This window comes from Hypanus sabinus, unplaced genomic scaffold, assembly GCF_030144855.1.
Source record: "Hypanus sabinus isolate sHypSab1 unplaced genomic scaffold, sHypSab1.hap1 scaffold_1356, whole genome shotgun sequence".
Lineage (NCBI taxonomy): Eukaryota > Metazoa > Chordata > Chondrichthyes > Myliobatiformes > Dasyatidae > Hypanus > Hypanus sabinus.
Genome location: NW_026779427.1, coordinates 30,037 through 53,865, shown reverse-complemented (window position 1 = coordinate 53,865; position 23,829 = coordinate 30,037). Strand labels below are relative to the sequence as shown.

The following is a 23,829-nucleotide window of genomic DNA, read 5'->3' as shown; positions in this document are numbered from 1 at the left end:
TGGATGGGTGGGATCCTTAATAATGCTAAGTATGCATCAGTCCTGATAAATGTCCCTGATGGATGGTAGGGAGACCCTATGATCCTCTCATCTGTTCTCACAGTCCTTTGTACGGACTTCTAGTCCAATGCTCAGCTGCTCCCGTACTAGATGGATCTGAAGCTTATCAGGATATTCTCAATCATGCGCCTGTAAAACACAGTTAAGATGGGGGGTGGGGGAGCCTTGCTTGCCTCAATCTCCTTGGGAAGTGGAGGCACTGCTGTACCTTCTTGTTCAGGACGCTGTTAATAAGGGACCTAGTGAAGTCATCTGTCATGTGAACTCCCAGGAACTTGCTGCATTTAACTCTTTCTATGGAGTAGCCATGTATTCGTAGCTGTATCCTTCTTCACAGTCTCACTACTCACTGCATCTACTTGTATACAGAGTGCCCCATCCTCAAGGTTCCCATACCCCTGCCAAATTACCTTAAACCCTCCCCAAAAGCTCTAGCAAATCTGCCCACAAGGATATTGATCCCCCTTGGGTTCAGTTATAACCATGTATACCTTCCTATACCTTTATAAATATATAAAGTATCACTTTATATACCTATAAAGTATGTCTTTATATACCTGTAAAGGTATACTTTATATACCTTCCCCAGAAGAAATCCCAATGATCCAGAAATCTGAAATCCTGCTCTCTGCACCAATTTCTCAGCCAAATCATCATGTCACTGGCAGGTAGCTCAGACAGCAATTCAGAGGTTACTATCCTGGAGGTCCTGCATATCAGGTTTCTGCCTGACTCCCTATATTCTTTCTTCAAGACCTCTCCCATTTCATAATGTTATAATGTTCATAATTTCTCCCATGTCATTGGTAGCAATATGTACCACAAATTCTGGCTGCTCACCCTCCCCCTTCAGAATACTGTGGTCCTGATCCAAGACATCCCTGACCCTTGCTCCTGGGAGGCAAACACAATCCGGTGTCTTTTCACATGCACAGAATCTCCCGTCTGCTCCCCTAACTATCATTAACTGATCAAAGATCTGGAAAATGGAGTATAAAGGGGAAAAATATGAAATTTTGGTAAGAAAACATTTTAAAAAGGAATATTCTTTAAATGGTGGGAGGTTGCAGAGCTCTGACGTGCAGAAGAGTCTAGGTGTCAAAGTCAAATTTACGTACAGCACAGGTGCAATGAAAAGCTTACTTCCAGCAGCATCGCAGATATCAGATAGACAACATTCACAAGAAAGACATAAATCAGTGGTCACATTATTTATTTCAAAATGGGAAAAAATGTGATCTAAGTGATTTTGACCATGGAGTGATTGTTGGTGCCAGATGGGGTGGTTTGAGTATCTCAGAAAATACTGACTTTCTGGGATTTTTATGCACACCAGTCTCCAGAATTTAAAGATAATGTTGTGAAGAAAAACAAGAAAAATCCAATGAGTGGCAGTTCTGTGGGCGAGAACATCTAGTTCATGAGAGAGGTCATGGGAGACCAGTCAGACTGGTTCAAACTGACAGGAATGTGACAGTAACTCAAATTATTAAGTACCTAGTAAGGTATCCACTGAATGTATATAAAATAAACTGAAATTACACAAGAAAGGACACAATTTGAAGAAATAAAGGCAAAGTAGATGATTTGCAAAAGGTTATTATGCAGAACAGGTAATTAGGAAACCCAGTAGAAAGGTGGTCAGCCTAAGTTTGTATTTCCCCACAGTTCGGAAGAATGGGAGGTAATTTTATTGAAACATGTAAGATCCTGAGGGGTCTTGAGGTGGATATGGAGGTGTTTTCTCTTGTAGAAGAGTCTGAATTAGCTGTTTAAAATCAAGGGTTGCCCATCTAAGGTGGAAAGAAGATGGATCAACACACACAAGACTGGAGGAGCAGAGAAGTCCTTTTCTCTCTTCTTCAAGGGTGATACATGTGGAGCCTATTTTTAAGGCAGAGATTTTGGTTAACCAAAGGACTGAAACATTCCCCTAGTTGGATAGAAGTATGGAGATGAAGTTACGGTCAGATCAGCCATGGATCTAATTCATGTATTCCTATGCCAAAACAGCAGCAGGCAAGTACAGCTGGCCTGCCTACTCCTCGAATGAATAGAATGCAGGCACGACACAGTGCAGGTAAACAATAAGGTGCAAGATCATAACAAAGTAGATTGTGAGGTGAAAAGTCCAGTGGGATAGAAGCTGTCCTTGAGCCTTGTAGCATTGGAGCCTTCTTACCAGCCTCTGATGCAGCCCGTCAGAATGTTCTCCAACATACACAAATAGAAATTTGTACAAGTCTTTGGTAATGTTCCAAATCTTCTCAGCCTCCCACTAATAGAAATAGCAGTGAAATTTAGTACTGCGGTGTTTGAACTCTTTCAAAATAATGAGACGAAACATTGTTACCTGGAGGGAATATTTTCAGAAGAGGTACAAGAAGAGAGTCATGGAGAAAAGATAAAAGGTTTTTAGCAGGGCAACAGAAGAGATTTACTTATATGATCACAGGGATGAGGGGCTTCAATTATGAGGTGGGACTGTTCTTTGAACAAGAAGAATATCTAGTAGAGTGATTTAAGATTATGAAAGCAAGTTTGTTGATGGAAACTGCTACAGATGATATGGATGGGTGGGAGGGAGGAGGTTGCTTTGTTGCTTGTTGTATTCTGTGTTGTTCTGCCAAGCATTGGGGATATGAAATGTTGGTGCCATAATGTGTAAGTTATTAACACAAACAATGCATTTCACTGTATGTTCTGGACCTGAACAAAGACAGAGACGTAAAATATAGGCAACTGACCAAAGAACCAAAAATAGTCTTATGCAGTGATTGATAAAGAAAAAACTGGAAAGGGTTCAGAGAAGGATTATGAGGAATGTACCAGGTCTGGACAACTTGAGTTGTAAGGATAGTCTTGGGACTTTTTCCCCTAGAGCAGAGGAGATTGGTTGAGGGGAGAAATGGTTAAGGTGGTGGACATGAGAGGGCAGATTCTCAGAGGGAAAGAGTGACTTGGTGCTGCTTCACCTGCTGAGTCCCTCCAGCCTTTTGTGGGTTTTGCCAGAAGATTTCCAGCATCTGCAGAATCTCGTGTGTTTATGTTTGTGACCGGTTCAGACAGGCATCTTGGAGAACGGGCATGGGACGCGGCGAAGGCCCTGTTTCAGCGCAACATGAGTCTGATGCAAGTAACAAGTTCAACATTTAATCTACTCCAGCACGGAGATGTGAAAATCGCGCAGAGATGGAAAGGGGGCACAATCTGAGAGACATAAGGTGCTGGGCGCGGCAAGAGGCGCGCCCTTCTCCTCATTGGCCGAGCCTTGGTGTTTAAAGCAGGAGAGAGGGAGCGGGGCTGCTGTCGGGGCAAGTCGCTGTTCGTGTCGGTTCCTCCTCTCTCGACACTGAAGTGGCGATGGCTGGCTTCACCTTCCTCCTCGTTGTGTTGTGTCTCTCGCCAGGTAGGGCACGGGTTGTTAATACTGCTTGCCCGCAGCAGTGTAACCGAGTCGGTCTCTGTTTACAACCAACTGGGATATTGTTTGCGTTCTTTACGCGGGATGGGCTCCGAAATAACTTTGCCGGGACTGAGCGATTCCATCCGGACAGACCCTGGCTAATTTCTTGGTTCACCGGCTCCTTCTGCACCAGGCACCGCTCCGATTAGTAATTGAGACCCTGTAGCGACGTGGGTTTGTCAAACTCTTTTAATAACAGGGGTTGTATTGAGAGCATCCTGAGCAGCTGCATCACTGCCTGGTTTGGAAATTGCACCGTCTCGGATCGCAAGACCCTGCAGTAGATAGTGAGGTCAGCTGAGAAGATCATCGGGGTCCCTCTTCCTGCCATCGTGGACATTTACACTACACTCTGCATCCGCAAACCAAACAGCATTGTGAAGGACCCCACACACCCCTCATACAAACTCTTCTCCCTCCTGCCGTCTGGGAAAAGGCTCCGAAGCATTCGGGCTCTCACGACCAGACTATGTAACAGTTTCTTCCCCCAAGCCATCAGACTCCTCAATGCTCAAAGCCTGGACTGACACCATGCCCTACTGTCCTGTTTATTATTTATTGTAATGCCTGCACTGTTTTTGTGCACTTTATGCAGTCCAGTGTGGGTCTGTAGTCTGGTGTGGCTTTCTCTGTGTTTTTTTTATTATTACGTGGTTTTTTGTGTTTTGTACTGTCATGTAACACCATGGTCCTGAAAAAAACGTTGTCTCATTTTTACTATGCACTGTACCAGCAGTTATGGTCGAAATGACAATAAAAGTTGACTTGACTTTCTGTTAACTTTCTTTAAAACTCCCGCTGAAGGAACTCTGCATCCTCTCACCGAAACTGCGCCACGTGTTGAGACAAATTCAGCTTCATCTCATCCTCACCAGATTTATCCCAACACGAACCCAATCCCTAAATCCAGAGCAGATTCCTTCCTTCCCTGTAACCATCCCGATGCCAGTTCAGGTGGATTTGGTGGTATATAATTAAATGTCAAAGTGAAATGTTAATGGAATAACATACAGAGAAGAGTGCAATCCACTGATTTATTTAAGTCCCTGGCGCCCAGGATTGATGGCTTTCTGACTCTACCTGTGAGCCCAGTGGCTCTCAGTCTAAGCATGAGAGGTGAGAGATCTTCTCGGTCAGTGGTATGCAGTATCAAACGTTCTCTTACGATACAGGGCACCTTGATGTACCATTGTTGCCTAATTCTTCACTGTTTACAATGGTTTGTGCTGTAAAATCTTTGTTGAAAGCTCATCTCTAGTTACTTTGCAGATTCACCTTAGGTGCGTTATGGTTCATTCAAGAACTGTGGTCTGTCCGCCCTATGAATTCTCAAAGATTCAATGCGCATTTATTATCAAAGAATCTATAAATTATACAACCTTGAGATTTGTCTGCTTTCTGGCAGCCACAAAGCAAGAAACTCGAATGACCCAATTTCGAAAAAACCACTGCACAGAGAAAGAGAAAAAACACAAATCATGCTAACAACAGGAGCAAGGCAACAGCATTCTGAACCAGACTGAGTCCCTAGATCTACTCCCAGAACAACCGGAGTAGGCCCAAGCATTGGTCCCAACTCAGCAAGGCAAAAACGCACAGCAGCCGGATCAGTTCACAAGAGAGGGAGCAAAATCAGCCTGGCTCTCGCCTCTGTTTCCATCATTCAGGCAGTCTCTCTGTTGCAATGTTTAAATTATCCAAGCGCCCGGTAGTGCCTCACTCTAAGACCCAGACCCTGGCGTCGCAATACGCTTGGACCGTCCAGCCCGAAGCTATCCTTGATCTCACCAAATTGACTCAGCGCTTGGAGTAATCCATCCTCGCACCTGGGTTAAGTAGAAGGGCATTGAATCTCTTCTGCATTAACTCCTCTCCAAATCACTTGTTCCATCTCCGGCAGCAGTAACACCAACTCGGTCTATGACCCTAGCTTGAACATATTGCGATTCAGAATGTCCCTGGTCAACTTCTTTTGCACATTGGTTGTATGTTGGTCTGCTTTGTGTGTGGTTTCCTCTCGTTCCCCTTAACATTTCACCTTTTACCCTTAACCCATGACCTCTGGTTAGAGTCCCACCAACTTCAGTGGAAAAATCCTGTTTGAATTTACCCTGTCTATACCCCTTATAATTTTGTATACCTCTACCAAACATCTTCTCAGTCTTCTGTGTTCTAAGGAAGACAGTCCTAACCCATTCAATCTTTCCTTATAACTCAGGTCTGCCAGACCCAGCAACAACCTTGTTTACATCAAATGAGAGAAGAAGCCATTGTGCCTGAGGCAAGATGCAAGCCATATGCCTCAGGGTTGCTTCCAGGTGTGGAAAATTGCAGATGCGAGATTGGCCAGTGTTGGGTTTCTATATAAGAAGCAAGTGTGAGTGGAGATTTGATAAAGGTGTGTAAAATCATGGGAGGCTTGGACAAGGGAACAGGATTCACCAGTTCTCCATGGTGGACTGTTCAGTAACTAGGGAGATTAGTTTTACGTTAATTGTTATAAGGATTAGGGAATAGATGAGAGAAAATTATCTTGCTCAGTGAGTGAAGAGCTGGAACTTATTCTCTGAAGGGATCCTGCGAATGAAAGGGTTAACTTTTGCGGAGCATTTGAAGACTGTGGGCCTGTATTCACTGGAGTTTAGAATCATTGAAACCTACCAAATATTGAAAGACCTAGATAGAATAGAGGTGGAGAGGATGTTTCCTATAGTGGTAGAGTCTAGGACTGAGAAAAGAGCATTCCTTTATAACATGAGGAATTTCTTTAGCCAGACTTTGTGGAATTCATTGTCACAGATGTCTGTGGAGGTCAAGTTGTTATATTTAAAGCATAGGTTCTTGATTAATAGGGGAAAGAGCATCAAAGGTAATAGGGAGAAGGCTGGAAAATAGGGTGTGAGGAGAAAATAAGTCAGCCATGATGGAATGGTGGAGCAAACTGCTTCTATGTGATATGGTCTGAGTGTTGTGAAACCAGAAGCCTGACACCATTTAAACCATTTGTTTTTTATGAATATTTATTTATTTATAAATAAATAAATAATATTCAGTGACTCTTTCAATATTTTTTATTAGTTTCTGCATAGAGGAATACAGAGTACAAGAAAATATATATTATAAGTCAAAAGAAAAAAATAAAATAGTACCAAATACATTGTATTAAAAATACAGTTACAATCACAAAATCCTGTATTCATAAAAAGTAAATTAAATCATAATATTGAAATATAATAATTTTGTTATACAGAAAAAAAAACTTAAACCCACTACCAAAGTCAGAGCTGTTAGGAAAAGCAAGAAAAAAGTGGGGGGGAACCCTTATCATATAATAAAAATTATTATTAACCATCATCTGTACTTTTACAACAAATCAAAGGTTTTGAAAATAACTCAAAAATGGCCCCCACGATCTATGTAAGTCTTGGCTAGATTCAAAAACTGAACATCAGATCTTCTCTAAATTTAAGCATGACATAAAATACCGTAACCATTCAGCATGAGTAGGCGGAACAGCATCCTTCCATTTAAGCAAGAGTGCCCTCCTAGCTATAAGAGAAGTAAAAGACAAAATATGCAAATCAGGTGTCTCCAAAATAAAGTCTTTTCCTCCAGCAATACCAAATAATGCGGCCAAAGGGTTAGGCTTGAAATTTACCTTGAAAAGTACAGAGAAAGTTTGGAATATTTCCTTCCAGTATCTTTCAAGGCTTGGACATGTCCAAAACATTTAAATTAATGAAGCTTCTCCATTATTACATCTATCACAGAAAGAAGATCTATCCAAATAAAAATGAGATAGCTTATCTTTAGACATGACAGTCCTGTGAACCACTTTAAATTGTAAAAGGGAATGACGAGCACATAATGAGGAAGTGTTCACCAATTAAAAATTTTCATTCCAAGTTTCCACAGAAATTGAAGTCTGTAAATCTTCAATTTACAAAGATTTTTAATTTTGTCTATAGGAGCGTTTCTTATTCCAAGCAACATACCATAAATATTGGATATTGAACCATTATAAAAAGGTTTTAAATTAAAAATTATATCTACTAAGTCCTTATCAGAACTTATAGGAAATGTATATAGTTGAGAACGCAGGAAGTCTCTAATTTGTAAATAACTAAGAAAATGAGTTTTGGATAAACTATACTTAACTGACATTTGCTCAAATGAAAGAAGACTTCCTCCAACAAAAACTCCTGTAAGCATTTACAAACGTTTGTAATCCCCAATCTATCCCATTCTTTAAAAACTGAATCGGCCATCAAAGGTTTAAAAAAATAGTTAAAACAAATGGGACTCGACAAAGAAGATCTCAATAGACCAAAGAATTTCCTAAATTGTACCCAGATTCTTAAAGTATGTTTAACTACCAAATTTTCAGTTAGTTTACTAAAAGATAAAGAGAGTGAGGATCTGAGAAGAGAAATAATAGAAAATTTATTAACAGAGTTAGCTTCTAAAGAAACCCATATCAGAAGGTTCTCATGGTTAATATAATATGACCAAAGCGTAAGATTGTAGCAGTGTGCTACATGCAGCGCTAAAATTACGACACGGAGTCGGTAACTGCAGTCGAAGAAAAAACTTTATTCGAAATCCCCAGCCTTGCTTTTAAGCCTCCCTCAACCTGCCCCCCGTGGCGCAGAGGCTCCAAAGCTCTGTGCTCGCAAATCCCCGTAGGCTATCACCCTTAGCCGGAACGCTGGCTAATTGTGAGCCGGTTCGGATGTGCCAGGAAATGGGTCGCCACAAGATTTCGTATATTGACTGCCCAATAATAAAACCTAACATTTGGTGAAGCTAAACCTCCATTCTTCTTAGATTTTTGAAGATGAGCTTTATTTAGTCAAGAACGTTTGTTTTTCCATATATAAGAAGATATAATAGAATCAAGAGAATCAAAAAAAGATTTAGGAATTAAAAACAGGTAATACCTGAAAAAGGTATATAAATTTAGGTAAAATGTTCATTTTAATAGAGTTGATTCGGCCAATCGAGGATAACGAAAAAGGCAACCAGTTTGATAGTGTCCTTTTTACAAAATTCAGTAAGGTAAGAAAACTTTCATTAAATAGGTATTTATAATTCTTGGATTATTCAGAGGAAATGTTCACTCTTATGTAAATTCAGTTTGTATCCTGAAAACTGGTTAGAACAAGTAAGTAGAGAAAGCACAGGAGGTAGTGAAGCCTTGACATTAGAAATAAAAACCAATAGGTCATCAGCATAAAGCAAAACTTTATGAACAGTCCCTCTCCTTAGAATACCAATAACATCATTATTTTCTCGAAAAGCAATGGCTAAGGGTTCTAAAGCCAAATCAAAGAGCAAAGGGCTCAGCGGACAAACTTGTCTAGTTCCACATTGAACTTTAAAAGGTTTGGAATACTGAAAATTAGTAAGGACCCTAGCAGAAGGAGATAGATACAGTAATTTAATCTATTGAATAAAATCGGGCCCAAAATTAAATATTTCTAAAGTTTTAAGTCATTCCATTCAACCCAATCAAAAGCCTTCTCAGCGTCCAAAAAAATCACACATTCCGATATCTCCTTAGAAGGGGAATAAATAGCGTTTAATAAACAATGAATATTAAAATGGGAATATCGATTTTTCTTCTTTCTTTATCAATCTTTTTATTGGTTAAATAAAAGAGTATGGTTTGATTATTATAACTAATAATCAAAAGTCTTATTTTAGGTTATATAGAGGTACCTGGCAGGGTTGCCCTCTTAGTCTGTTGTTATTTAACCTGGCTCTGGAACCTCTTGCTATTGTTGCTCTTTGAGCCTCCAATAAGGTTTTGCGTATTAAGAGATCAATTTTAATAAATCCCGTCTGATCATCAGAAATGATAGATGGTAAAATAGTTTAAATTCTACGGGCCAGAACTTTAGATAAGATTTTAGTATCAACGTTACATTAAAAAATTGGTCTGTATGAAGAGCATTCAGTTGGATTCTTATTCCTTTTAAGAGTGAGCAAAATAGAAGCTTCATAAAAAGATTGTGACAACCTACCCAACTTAAAGGAGTCCAAAAAAACTGCACTTAAATGAGATATAAGCAGTGAGGAAAAAGCCTTATAAAATTCTCCAGAAAATCCATCAAGACCCAGAGCCTTCCCTGAGTGCAAAGAATGTACAGGCTCGACAATTTCCATATAACCATATAACAATCACAGCACGGAAACAGGCCATCTCGGCCCTCCTAGTCCGTGCCGAACCCTTAATCTCACCTAGTCGCACCTACCCGCACTCAGCCCATAACCCTCCACTCCTTTCCTGTCCATATACCTATCCAATTTTACCTTAAATGACACAACTGAACTGGCCTCTACTACTTCTACAGGAAGCTCATTCCACACAGCTATCACTCTCTGAGTAAAGAAATACCCCCTCGTGTTTCCCTTAAACTTCTGCCCCCTAACTCTCAAATCATGTCCTGTCGTTTGAATTTCCCCTACTCTCAATGGAAACAGCCTATTCACGTCAACTCTATCTATCCCTCTCAAAATTTTAAATACCTCGATCAAATCCTCCCTCAACCTTCTACGCTCCAATGAATAGAGACCTAACTTGTTCAACCTTTCTCTGTAACTTAAGTGCTGAAACCCAGGTAACATCCAAGTAAATCGTCTCTGCACTCTCTCTAATTTATTGATATCTTTCCTATAATTCGGTGACCAGAACTGCACACAATATTCCAAATTTGGCCTTACCAATGCCTTGTACAATTTTAACATTACATTTCCTCATACGAAATAGGTTGATCCAACTGTTTTTGGTTATCAACAGAAAGTGTAGGAATGGTTAATTGATCTAAAGAATTATTCATTACAGTATTATCTTTGGGAGAGTCAGAACTATAAAGAATAGAATAAAATTCTTTAAAAATATCGTTTATTTCTAAATGGTCAGTTGTCCTATCACCAATTGGCTTTACAAATTTCTTTAATTTGCCGTTTAGCTATAAAGGTTTTTAATTGGTTAGCCAATAATTTACCTGTTGAGTTTCAATTGGATATGTTAAAAGAAGATCATATTTAGTTCAAATTTCAACATGCCTTTCATATAAAACAGGATCTGGAGCCAAGGCATATATTTAGTCTAATTGTTTTAACTGATTAGCTAACAGTTCTCTCTTTATTAGCTTTTTTTCTTGACATTTGCAGTATAGGAAATAATTTGACCTCTAATAAAAGCCTTAAAGACGTCTCATCTAATAAGACTAGAAGTTTCTTCCAAAGTATTCTCTTAAAAAAAGAATAATTTGTCTCTCCAGAAACTTTAAGAAATCTTTATCAGATAACAAAGTTAAATTAAAATGCCAAGATCTGTTTATTTGAGGAAGACCAGCTAAATTTAAAGATAAAAGTACCGGAGCATGATCCGAAACAGCAATTTCTTTGTATTCACAGGATCGAACTAAAGGAATCATTTGACTATCGATAAGAAAGTAATCAATCCTGGACTGAGTATGATGGACATGAGAAAAAACGAATACTCCCTACGTAGTGGATGTAAGAAATGCCATATATCAACAATGCCATATTTCATTAAAAAAGATTGAATAAACAAAGCTGATTTATTCAGTGTTGCTGTTTCAAAGGATGACCGATCTAAAACTGGATCTAACCAACAATTAAAATCTTCTCCCATCACCAATGAGAAAAGGCTCAAGTCTGGCAGAAACGAAAAAAAAACACTCAAAAATCCTGGATCATATGTATTCGGAGCATACAGATTGGCAAATACCATTAATTTATTATCTAATTTTCCTGACCCTATGACAAAACACCCATTATTATCAGGCACTACTTTATGTTGGACAAAGGGAACTAAATTATCCATAAAAATTGAAACTCCTCTAGACTTAGAGATGGAAAGAGAAGTAAAAATGTAGTCCTTTCCATCTACTGAAAAGACCCAAGTTGTCTCAATTACATACATGTGTTTCTTGTAAAAAAATAATTGGGGGCTTTAATTTTTTTAATATATAGGCAAAAATCTTATTCCGCTTCACAGGGTGTTTTAGTCCTTTCATATTAAGACTGGGTAAGTTAATAGTATGACCCATTATTCTATTTAATAGAGAAATTAAAGTAATAACCAGTAAAATGAACATTAAAACCAAAGAATAAGCCTTGAAATAGGGTAACCAAACAACAGATTTGGCTAACGTCCCAAAGAAAGACACCCACCCCTCCCAAAGTCAGAAGGCCAGCCAAAAGAAGGCTGGCAGCTACAGCTAATGACATCACCCTCCCAAAACAACCTGCTGATTTGACTCCAAATTAATTCCAAGATCAACTGTATTCCAGGCTAGACTAAATAATGGCCGTAAAAAACTTAGCCCTCATAACACAAATAGATTAATTATTACAGTTTCAAAACAATAGAATGAAAAATACCCAAAAATAAGCCATATTGATTTAAAAAACCTTTAGAAAAGTGTATAAAGTAATAAAAAACTTATCAAAAGTCATAACATATAATCACACTTGGCATTAACTCATTAAAATCTTATTCTCTAAGTAAAACATTTAAATCACAAGGAAGTTTAGCTGTGAAGGTTCACCAAAAGTAAGAGAAGCAATTATTCTTATAACAAGGTACTAAACAGTCAATCCATTGTCTTTAAAAAATCCTGAGTTTCTCCACTCGAGCGAAACCATTCTTTAGAACCATCTTACAGAGCGATTCTAAGATGAGTAGGATAATGAAGAGATGGCTTTAAACCTTTGTTTAAAAAGCTCCGACATAACCTCTTTGAACTTAGCAATGCTCATTCATGACCTCAGGTGAAAAACCCTCAAGAATCCTAATCTTTATTTTTAAATTTCTTATTGTAATCTATAGCATTTTTTTCTCTTGCTCTATACTGCTGCCACAGAACAACAGATTTCATTTCAAATGTCAGTGATAATAAACCTGATTCTGACTAAAGATGATCCTTTCATTAAGAGCCAAGATTTTGGACTTGGGATTAACCTGTTATCAATTATTTTTTCCAGCATGGTTATAATGGGCTGAATGGTATTATTCTGTGCCACAAATAATCTCTACACACTCTAGAGAAATCACATCCTTCCAGACAGAACTGTATGCCATGCTAACATGGTGGTCTTTCTGAGGTATTATTTGGTCTAGCGTGACACACCCTGTTCTTGTATTTAATGTTTTAGCCAGTAAAGGTAAGTATATTATCTGCTGCCTTTGCCACCTTATCTATCTTTTCTCTTTCCCAAATCAAATACAGAGAAGCAATAATAAAATAAAAGCAGAACTCTTCCTGCTGGGAAAAACACAGCAAGTTAGGCACAACATTGGAAAGCTTGGACTCACGAACCCATGACACCCAATTACACCCATGTGACCAATGAACCTACTAACCCATACGTCTTTGGAATGTGGGAGGAAACCTACGCATTCACAGGGAGAATGTGCCATCTCCTTACAGAGAGCCGCCAAATTGAACCTGGATTACTGGTGCTGTAATAGTGTTGCACTAACTGCTACACCACCATGCTTTCCCTATGTACTAACATTTTGGGTTTGCAGATCTATTATCAAAAATTCAAAGTACATATATGTCACCATATACAAACCTGAGGTTCATTTTCTTGCAAACTTACACAGTAGATCCAAGCAACACAGTAAAGTCAATGAAAGAATACACCCAACAGGATAGACAACAACCAAAGTGCAAAACACAACAAACTGTGCAAATAGAAAAAGAAAAAGATAATAATAAATAAATAAGCAATAAATATAAAGTACATGAGAGGAAGAGTCCATGAAAGTGAGTCCATAGGCTATGGGAATAGTTCAGTGATGGGACGAGTGAAGTTATCTCCTCTGGTTAAAGAGCCTGATGATTGAGGGGTAATAACTGTTTGTGAACCTGGTGGTGTGGGTTCCAAGGCTCCTGTACCTTTTTCCTGATGGCAGCAGTGAGAAGGGACCATGGCCTGGGTGGGTGGTGGGGTTTCTTGATGATAGACGCTGTGCTCCTATGACAGTGCTCCATGTAGATATGCTCAGTGGTGGAGAGGGTTTTATCTGTGATGGAGTGATCTATAACCAAGAACCTTTCTAGGATTTTTCAGGAGGTCAGTGATGGTGCTACAGAGTCTCTGTTGGTGATGTTGTTTCCCATCCATTGTTCACTATTGTTATTGATTGTCTGTGAGAGATTGCTGATTCATCAGCTGGGGTTGGTGGGTGTTCATTAGCAGATTTCCTATCTGTGTTTAACCTGTCTGTGAATGTTTCCTAATCTATTGAGTGCATCTGCGATTTTGTGGTTTTGTACTTGAAATGTTGCATCTCATCAGATTCCATCAGTATTTAAAGAGTAGCTATGCTTGACATAGGTATATCAAACCTCGCTGTTTATTTCCTTCCTTAGATGCTGCTTGATTTGTTGAGTTCCTCCAGCATGCTGTGTGTATTATCCTCTTTAAGTTCACTGTCAGTCTTAAAAGGACTGGTCTTCCAATGAAACAGGGTACACTCAGGGTCACGAATGAGTAGCATCGAACAGTTGACTGACCAGTGCTCCAACTGTGTTTTAATGTAGCAGGTGATAAACTGACTTGCTAGGATATTTCAGAATGCCACCAACTTGAAAAATTCTGCAGATGCTGGGGATCCAAAGAAACACACACAAAGTGCTGGAGGAACTCAGCAGGCCAGGCAATGTCTATGGAAAGGAGTACAGTTGACGTTTCAGGATGAGACCCTTCTTCAGAACTGGAAAGGGAGGGGTGAAGTCAGAATAAGAAGGTGTGGGGAGGGGAGGAAGAAGTACAAGGTGGCAGATAATAGATGAAACTGGGAGAGGGAGTGAAATAAAGAGCTGATTGGTTTGTTAAAGGGCTGGAGAAGGGGCAATCTGAGAGGAGTGGACAGAGGACCATGGAAGAAAGGGAAGGAGGAGGAGATGAGCAGGTGAGGAGATAAGGTGAGAGAGGGAAACGGAAATGGGAAATGAAGGGGGGGTGGTTGGAGCAATTACCAGAAGTTCAGGAAATCTGATTAATCTCTGTTGCAGTTTTAACCCTCAATGTCAAGTTCCATCAATCTATTGAAATTAGTCTTTCTCCAACTAATGACTTTTACTTTGCATTGCTCCTTTTCTATAGACAACTTTAATCTCATGATGTTTTCTTCACTGTCTCCTAGGTGTTCCCCAACTAAAAGCAGCAGATTTGGGCAAGGCCGAACATTTTCAGCTGCGCAGGCATGGTAAGTGTCAGCATCAGATGCCTAAACTCAGCTGCAAATAAAAGGAAGGTAGGCTTAAGCAGAGCGGCCATTGTTTGAGTGCCAGTGACAGTGTGGGAAGGCTTTGGTGTGAACAGGCAGAGTTATAGTTAAGGAGAGGTAAGCCTTTTTAGGTCAGAGTAGTCAGGAAGGAATTCTCCTCCTGTCAGATGTGGAAATTTTGGATACCTGACTGTTTCCCTGATGACTACATCTGCAGGAAATGTACCCAACTTCAGCACCTGGCTGACTGGGTCAAAAAGTTGGAGCTGGGATTGGATGTGCTCCGGATCATTCATGAGGCTGAAGACATTAATACTTATATGAGACTTTTGAATAGGTGGTGAGACACAGAGTCAGGCTTCGGACTGTAGATGGGTGACCACCAAAGTGCAGGATTCCTCTGTGGCCATTCCCCTCAGCAACAAGTATACCTCTTTGAATACTACTGGGGGGGGAGGGGGGCAGTAACCCATCAGATCACGGCAGCAACAACCAGCCCTGGTGGTAAAGTCGCTGTCTCTGAGGCTCAACGGGGAGGGTAAAGTCGGGCCGTGTGGTAGTTATAGGGGACTTGATAGTTAACGGGATAGAAAGTAGATTCTGGGGCCACAAAAGAGATTCTGTTGCCTCCTGGGTGCTAGGATGTAACAGAGTGGCTGCAGGATATTTTTAAGGGAAGGGTGAACAGCCAGGGATCATGGCGCATATTGGCACCAATGACATGGGCAAAAAGGGGGAAGAGGTCCTACTCATTGAATATATAAAGTTAAGAATGAGGCCGAAGAGAAGGACCTCCAAGGTAGTAATCTTCAGATTACTCCCAGTACCACGGGCTAGTGCAAGTAGGACTGGGGTGAAAGCAGAGATGAATAAGTGGCTGAGGAGATGGTGCAGGGACAGGATTTCAAGTTCTTGGAACCTTTTCTGGGAAAGCAATGACCTGTACAAGAGGGACAAGTTGCACCTGAAATGGAGGGGAGTCAATATCCTAGCCGGGAGGGTTGCAAGTTCTATTCATGAGAGTTGAAACTAGTTTTACAGAAAACTGAGAACTGGAGCATCAGGTTGGTAAGGGAAGGATCGAACCAGAGGTAGACATCAGGGATAGTACTGAAAGGCAAAATCAGAACAACAGATATGATTGGTTGGATAGTTTGGAGTATTATATTTTAATGCTTGGAGTATTATAGTAGGGAAGGGTGATGACCCTAGAGCATGGATCAGTGCGAGGAACTATGATGTTGTGGCCATTACTGAAATTTGGTTGAGAGAGGGGCAGGAATGGGTGATTAATGTGCCAGGTTTGTAAAGTTTTAGAAAAATAGAGCAGGAGGTAAAAAAGGGGGTGGAGATGTGCTATTAATCGGGGTCATAGCTGCATTCAGGGGAGACATAATGGAGGGGTCAGATACTGAGTCCATTCGGGTTGAACTCAGGAACAGGAAAGTGCAATCACACTGATAGGATTGTCCAACGGATCCCCTGATAGCCTCTGGGACATTGAAGAACAGGTATGTAATCAGATAAAGGGGCTGTTGTCGTGGAGATTTCAACTTCCCTAATATAAGCTGGGACCTTCTTAATGCAAGGGGTCTAGATGGGGCAAAATTTGTTATGTGTATCCAGGAAGGTTCTTAAATCAATATGTGGGTAACCAACGAGAGGACCTAGCATTGGGTAATGAGTGTGCCCAGGTTACTGACCTTTCAGTTAGGGAACAGTGACCACAACTCCTTAACTTTAGATAAAGATAGGTATGGTCCTTATGGGAGAGTTTTAAATTGGAATTGGGCAAATTATGAGGGCATTAGGCAGGAACTAAGAAGAGTTAATTGGGACCACCTTTTCTTGGCAAGACCACAGAGAGCTGATGAATTTAGTCCAGAAGAAAAAGGGAAAGTATGTAAAGATTCAGAAATTAGAATCAAATGGAGCAGATGACGAGTATTCAGAAGCCAGAATAGAACTAAGGAAGAGAATTAGGGAAGCCAGTAGAGGCCATGAAAAGATCAAGGCAAATACCAAGGCATTCTGTACATACATCAAGAGCAAGAGGATAACATAAAGCCAAAGAGAGGGCATGTAATCGAGCAAAAATTAGTGGGAAGTTAGAGGATTAGGAAGCCTTTATAAACCAACAGAAGGTAACTAAAAAAAATCATTAAGAAGGAAAAGATAGAACACAAAAGTAAACTAGCCAATAATACTAAAGAGGATACCAAAAGTTTCTTCAGATACATGAAGTGTAAAACAGAGGCAAGAGTGGATATCAGTCCATTAGAAAACGATGCTGGAGAGGTAGTGATGGGGGACAAGGAAATGGCAGGTGAACGGAATAAATATTTTGAATTAGTCTTCATTGTGGAAGACACTAGCAGTATGGTGGAAGCTCCAGGGTATCAGAAGTCATGAAATGTATGAAATTACCATTACAGAGAGAAGGCTCTTGGGGAAAATGAAAGGTCTGAAGGTAGATGAGGTCACCTGGACCAGATGGTATGCACGCCATGGTTCTGAAAGAGATGGCTGAAGAGATTGTGGAGGCATTAGTAACAATCTTTCAAGAATTATTTGATTCTGGAATGGTTCTGGAAGACTGGAAAATTGCAAATGTCATTCCACTTTTTAAGAAGGGAGGGGGACAGAAGAAAGGTAACTACAGACCTGTTAACCTGACCTCGGTGGTTGGGAAGATGTTGGAGTTGATTGTTCAGGATGTGAACACATGATAAAATAGGCCAGTCAGCATTGTTTCCTCAAGGGAAAATCTTGCCTAACAAACCTGTTGGAGTTCTTTGAAGAAATAACAAGCAGGTTAGACAAAGGAGAATCGATTGCTGTTGTGTCCTAGGATTTTCAGAAGCCCTTTGACAAGGTGCCACACATGAGGCTGCTTAACAAGTTAAGAACCCATGGTATTACAAGAGAGATTCCAGCATGGAATCCAGCAGTGTATTTTGTGAATAAAGCAGTGGTTGTTTGGCAGGATACAGAGTGGGAATAAAGGGAACCTTTTCTGGTTGGCTGCCAGTGACTAGCGGTGTTCCACAGGAGTCTGTGTTGGGACCACTTCTTTTTATGTTGTATGTCAATGATTTAGATGATGGAATTTGTAGCTTTGTTTCAAAGTACATTTATTTTCAAAGAATGTGTAAATTATACAACATTGAGATTTGATTGCTTACAGGTAGCCACAAAGCAAGAAACCTGAAAGAATTTGTTACAAGAATCACCCCTTGTAGGCACAAGAGAGAATCTGTATTTACCGCCAAGTACCTTTATTGTCTCAACAGAAGAACATGTGAACTTAGACAACCAATACCTGTGTGCAAACCAGCTAAGTTTTCCTGACCTTCCATGAACAGTCAAAGAACAGAAAATATAATACCGGTTAAAAAGGAGTTTCTGCTGCTGGCCACATGTTCCTCATCGTCCTTTTACAAATCTCCAGGTGTCAGCAGGGCACCTCGCATCCCCGATAGCTGTTCTCCTACAGAGTTAAAGTCACTAGCACTGCTTTTATATTCCTTTCTTACCAATTCAGATATTGCATTCCAGTGTCATTGGCTGTAGGTCATGTGTCTGGCCTTTAACACAGCTAGTGGCTCTGCTGCAAGCCAGCATCCATCTATTGCCCCCTTCGCAGCAAGTGACAATGGGTAATTTATTTCTCTTGTCACAAGGGGGTGTTGGGAATGGACCCAAATGCAAATCACAGACACTGTAGTTGTCTGAACAAGACTATGTCTATTAACAATACTAGGGAAGCCAAGGAGTGAGGAAAAAATATCAACCTGGACATGAATGTAAAATAACAAACTGGAAAACCTGGACTAGGACTTGAGACTTGAACTTGACTGAGAACTCGGGTCTTGGCCGGGACTAGGTACCTGCATCTTGACTTGGCTCTTGACCTGGAACTCGGACTCAAGCTCAGACTCAGACTTGACTAGACTTGACTCTTCTTGGACACAGGACACAGAGCCGGGACTCTTTTTGGACACAGGACACAGAGCCGGGACTCTTCTTGGACACAGGACACAGAGCCGGAACTCTTCTTGGACACAGGACACAGAGCCGGAACTCTTCTTGGACACAGGACACAGAGCTGGGACTCTTCTTGGTATGAATTTCTGATGCTGAGCTTCCAGATGTGGGTTTCAGACGCCAAGCTTCCTGGTGCGGGTTTCTTGACAGGGATGTTCCAGAAAAGGAATAGATGGACCCCTGAGCTATTTATGTTGCAAGCTCGAAATGAGGATCAGTTGCCTCAATTAAAGGACCCAATGGAACAAGGAAAAACAGAAACAACCAGAATACAGAATCCACAGACCGGACCGTGACAGTACCGCCACCCCCCCACCCCCATGGGAGCCTCCTGACGATCCAACCAGCTTTCCCAGATTATCGATGATCCAGGTGAGTTGGAGTGGGGTGGTTTCAACAAGGGGGACCCCCGGCTGACCAGAGTTTAACGGCAGTGTCTGTGTTGCTGGGTCCATGTTTGGCTGGACCGTTCTGTCACAAGGGGGCGTTAGGAACGAAACCAAATGCAAGACGCAGACACTGCAGTAGTCTGAACAAGACTATGTTTATTAAGAATACTAGGGAAGCCAAGGAGCGAGGACAAAATATCAACCTGGACGCGAACATAAAGTAACAAACCAGAAAACCTGGACTGGGACTTGACTGAGAACTCAGGTCTTGGCTGGGACGCTCTTTGACTAGAACTCGTGCTTGGCTTGACCAGGAACTCAGGCTCAAGCTCAGAAGTGTTTTGAGAGGCTCGTCATGAGGCATATGAAGACCCTGCTGCCCCCCTCACTGGACCCCCTGCAGTTTGTGTACCGTCCCAACCGCTCAACAGATGATGCCATTGCCACCACCCTCCACCTGGCCCTAACCCACCTGGACAAAAAAGACATATGCATTCAAATGCTGTTCATAGACTTCAGTTCAGCATTCAACACAATCATCCCTCATGATTGGAAAGCTGAGCCTACTGGGCCTGAACACCTTCATCTGCAACTGGATCCTGGACTTCCTGACTGGGAGACCTCAGTCAGTCAGGATTTGGAGCAGCATCTCCAGCACCATCAGTTTGAGCATGGGGGCCCCACAGGGCTGTGCACTCAGTCTACTGCTGTTCACTCTGCTGGCCCACGACTGTGCTGCAACACACAGCTCGAACCACATCATCAAGTTCGCCGATGACACAACCGTGGTGGGTTTCATCAGCAAGAACGACGAGGCAGCTTCCAGAGAGGAGGTGCAGCGGCTAACGGACTGGTGCAGAGCCAACAACCTGTCGCTTAATGTGAACAAACCAGCGACAGGGGCAGTAGGGCATCATCGCAGGCTGCCCAAGCAAGAGCTAAAGCAGAAGCCGCCAAGGTGCGAGTGTGCTACGCCAAACAAGAAGCAAAAATGAAAATGAAAGCGGCTGCCAGAGAAGCTGAAAACCAGTTGGAAAGGGCAAGGATAGCGGCAGAGTTAGAAGTGCTGATGCTAGAACGAGAAGAAGAAGCTGCCAGGGTGGAAGCAGATTACATAGAAGAGGCTGAAGAAATGCATGATCTGATCGACGGAAAATCTACTTCAGAAAAGATCAGGTTGGAGCGCACAAGCGACTATGTCCAATCTCAAATAGACTGGCAGACTCGTCCTTCCCTTCCATACTTCTCTGATAACGCCCCATGTCATGAGGAGCCTCAGAGAGGCCCGATCGCATCACATCCATCCAAGGAAATCAATTTACGCTTGCAACTCCGCGACGAACTCAAGAGTGAAAGGGCTCACGACAAGTACTTCTCGACACCAAACTTACCAGATTTGGGGAGAAGAGAGGCAAAGACCGAATTCAGAACAGCAAATTCCATAACAGATGTACGCCCTCAGTCGTATACCCGCCGACATGTTTCCCCAGCCCGCATGCCACTTGCAGTCGAATCCATGGCACGGTATTTAGCACAACGGGATCTCATCACTTCAGGACTGATGCACCATCAATAACTCACACTGAGACGTAAGGCGAGATATCGGCTTTTATTGACTGAAGAAGGAACCAGCAGTGAGTGGCCATCATATTACATCCTGGAGAATGAGGCAGAGGATTAGACCTGAATCGCCTTTATACAGGGGCCTGTGGGAGGAGCCAGAGGAGCCACAGGAGCAGTCAGAAGGGGGTGTGTCCAGACAGGCACATAGTTCACCACAAGGACTATACCAGTACGACGATAAACCTGAAAGCTACCGTGCATGGTACTCCACATTCACCAATGCTATCAACGGAGTCCAGCTCAGAGCAACCCAGGATCTTATGGCGAAATGGCTGGGAAAGGAATCATGCGAACAGGTGAGACGCATACGTTCAGTGTACCTCAACAAACCCGAGCTAGCTTTGAGCAAAGCATGGAAGAGACTTAGGGAGAGCTATGGGGCCCCCAAAATTATTGAAGCGGCGCTATACCGACGTCTGGAAAATTTTCCTAAGGTGTCAGCCAAGGACCACATTAAGTTAAGGGAGCTCAGAGATTTACTCATGGAGATTCAAGGTGCCAAAGAAGATGGCTACTCAACTGGTCTAGTATACCTAGATACTCCATCCGGGATCAGACAAATCGTGGACAAACTTCCATTTGGGCTGCGGGACAGGTGGGTGTCTGTTGCCTCAGAGTACAAGGAAGATCGTAGAGGTCGGTTTCCTCCCTTTGAGTATTTCACAAGGTTTGTGTGCAAGGAGGCGAAGAAGCGAAATGACCCTCGCCTCATGGGTCCAGGAAGCAGTACAATTTACACCAAGCCAGATAAATCCTCTTCGAATAATTTCAACATTAATACACCAGTCTCAGTGCTTAAGACTGAAGCCTTTACAACAATGACCCTTGCAAGAATTGTCCATTGCATAACAAACCCCACCCCCTCAAGAAATGCAGAACATTTAGGGAAAAACCCCTTGAAGAGAGGATGGCCCTTCTCGAGGAAAAAAGAATATGTTTTAAATGCTGTTCCTCGACCTCTCACTTTGCTAAAGAGTGTACGATCGCCGTGAAGTGCCCGGAATGTAATAGCACTAATCACGATGGGGCCATGCATCCCGGCCCGTTACCGCAAACCGACAACGCTCCTTCACCCCCACAACAGGACGGTGGGGAGGGAGAGGCTCACTCCAGGACAACTGTTGTCAGCTGGAGCTGTACAGAAGTTTGCGGTCAAGCTCAGTCAAGCCATTCTTGTTCAAAGATCTGTCTCACTAAGGTGTACCCTAAGGGAGCCAAAGACAAGGCCATCAAAGCCTATGTAATTCTGGACGACCAGAGCAATCGCTCACTAGTCAGACCAGAGTTCTTTAACTTGTTCAACATTGAGAGTGAGCAGTTCCCATACTACCTTAGAACTTGTTCAGGCAACATGGAAACTTACGGAAGGAAGGCAGAAGGCTTCCAGATCGAGTCCCTGGATGGTAAAGTCGTCATCTGTCTCCCTCCACTCTTAGAGTGCAATGAAATCTTGAATAACCGCACTGAGATCCCAACGCCAAGTGCGGTACTACACCAGCCACATCTCCACCACATCGCCAAACACATCCCAGGACTGGATCCCAAAGCAGAAATACTCCTGCTATTAGGGAGAGATGTTCTCCGGGTACTCAAGGTTAGGCAGCAGGTCAATGGACCACACGACGCCCTCTTTGCGCAACGCCTGGATCTGGGCTGGGTGGTGATAGGAGAAGTGTGCCCTGGCGATGTACACAAACCGACGGTTAGCACACTCAAGACCAACATGCTAGAGAGTGGCTGCCATTCAACTTTTCAACCCCGCACAAGTGTCCCGTGTATTAAGGAAGCACAACAAGGCTTTAACAAGCGCAAAGTAACTGACGAGACGCTGGGTCAGTCAGTCTTCGCTCAAACGGAACATGGTAATAAACATGCTTCATCAGCTCAAGATGCCATTTTCTTGAAAACAAAAGACACCACAGTCTTCAGAGATGAAGCAAATAATGGGGTCGCCCCACTGCCTTTCAGAGAACCACGCCAGTGCTTGCCAAACAACAAAGAGCAAGCAGTCAAGCGGTTCACGCCCTTGCAAAAATCCTGAAAAGGAAACCTGAGATGCAGCAACGCACCCGATTGACCCACGAGGTACTGTGCACACTAATGGCAGAGGTCACAGCCATTATAAATGCACGACCACTCCTACATGTGTCTTCTGACCCGGAAAACCCCTTCATACTCTCGCCATCAATGCTCCTTATGCAGAAGGCAGGAGCTCCCCCTCCACCAGGGGACTTCTCTGATAAGGATTTGTACACAAAGCAATGGAGACAAGTCCAGGCTCTGGCAAATCGGTTCTGGTCTCGCTGGAGACAGGAATATCTACCTTTGTTGCAACACAGACAAAAGTGGACAGAACCTGGCAGGAATCTTCAAGTTGGAGATTTAGTCCTGCTCAGGGACAAGCAAATCGCCCGCAACTGCTGGCCAATGGCCAGAATCACTGCCACATTCCCTAGTAGGGATGGACATGTCAGGAAGGTCGAGTCGAAAACTACCGACCAAGGCGATGTGAAAATTTACCAAAGGCCAGTTACAGAAGTCATTCTACTTCTACCTAAGGACTGATTTAGAGACTGAAGTTTTGTATTATGTTCATTGTGACCTTACGAAGGTCAAGCGGGGAGTGTGTTGCCTTTATGGCAGTTATTTAGTTTATAATATTTTTGCTTAGTAATTCGTGTGTTAGCATTTTTTAGTTAAAGTTAGGATTGTTTAAGTAAATTCGTTGTCCGTAATATATCGCGGCATGCGATGACGTCACATCCGGTTTCACCGCGTCTTGTGGGAAAATACCGGTTTGGGAAAGACGGAAAGGTGGGGGGCTCACATGTACGAGTCCAGCACAAGAAAAGTTGTCTTCTACGCATTAGAAATCACAGTGGAGCAACGCTGTAAGTTCATAGATAATCGATATGTTGAATTAAAATGTTAAAGCTGATTCTGTTAAAAGTAACGACGGTCGATAA

The 23,829-nt window shown here is 42.1% G+C and overlaps 1 protein-coding gene across 1 annotated transcript in view; it reads left to right on the top strand.

Annotated features, from left to right (window-relative positions):
* The first annotated feature begins 10,978 nt into the window (after positions 1-10,978).
* Positions 10,979-23,829, top strand: part of LOC132386880 (prosaposin-like) — a 31,722-nt gene continuing 18,871 nt past the window's right edge. Inside the window, exons 1-2 of the mRNA XM_059959234.1 lie at positions 10,979-11,053; positions 14,721-14,783. Of these exons, the coding sequence (XP_059815217.1) occupies positions 11,011-11,053; positions 14,721-14,783 (106 nt within the window). The 5' untranslated portion in view covers positions 10,979-11,010. The remainder of the gene's footprint in view (positions 11,054-14,720; positions 14,784-23,829) is intronic.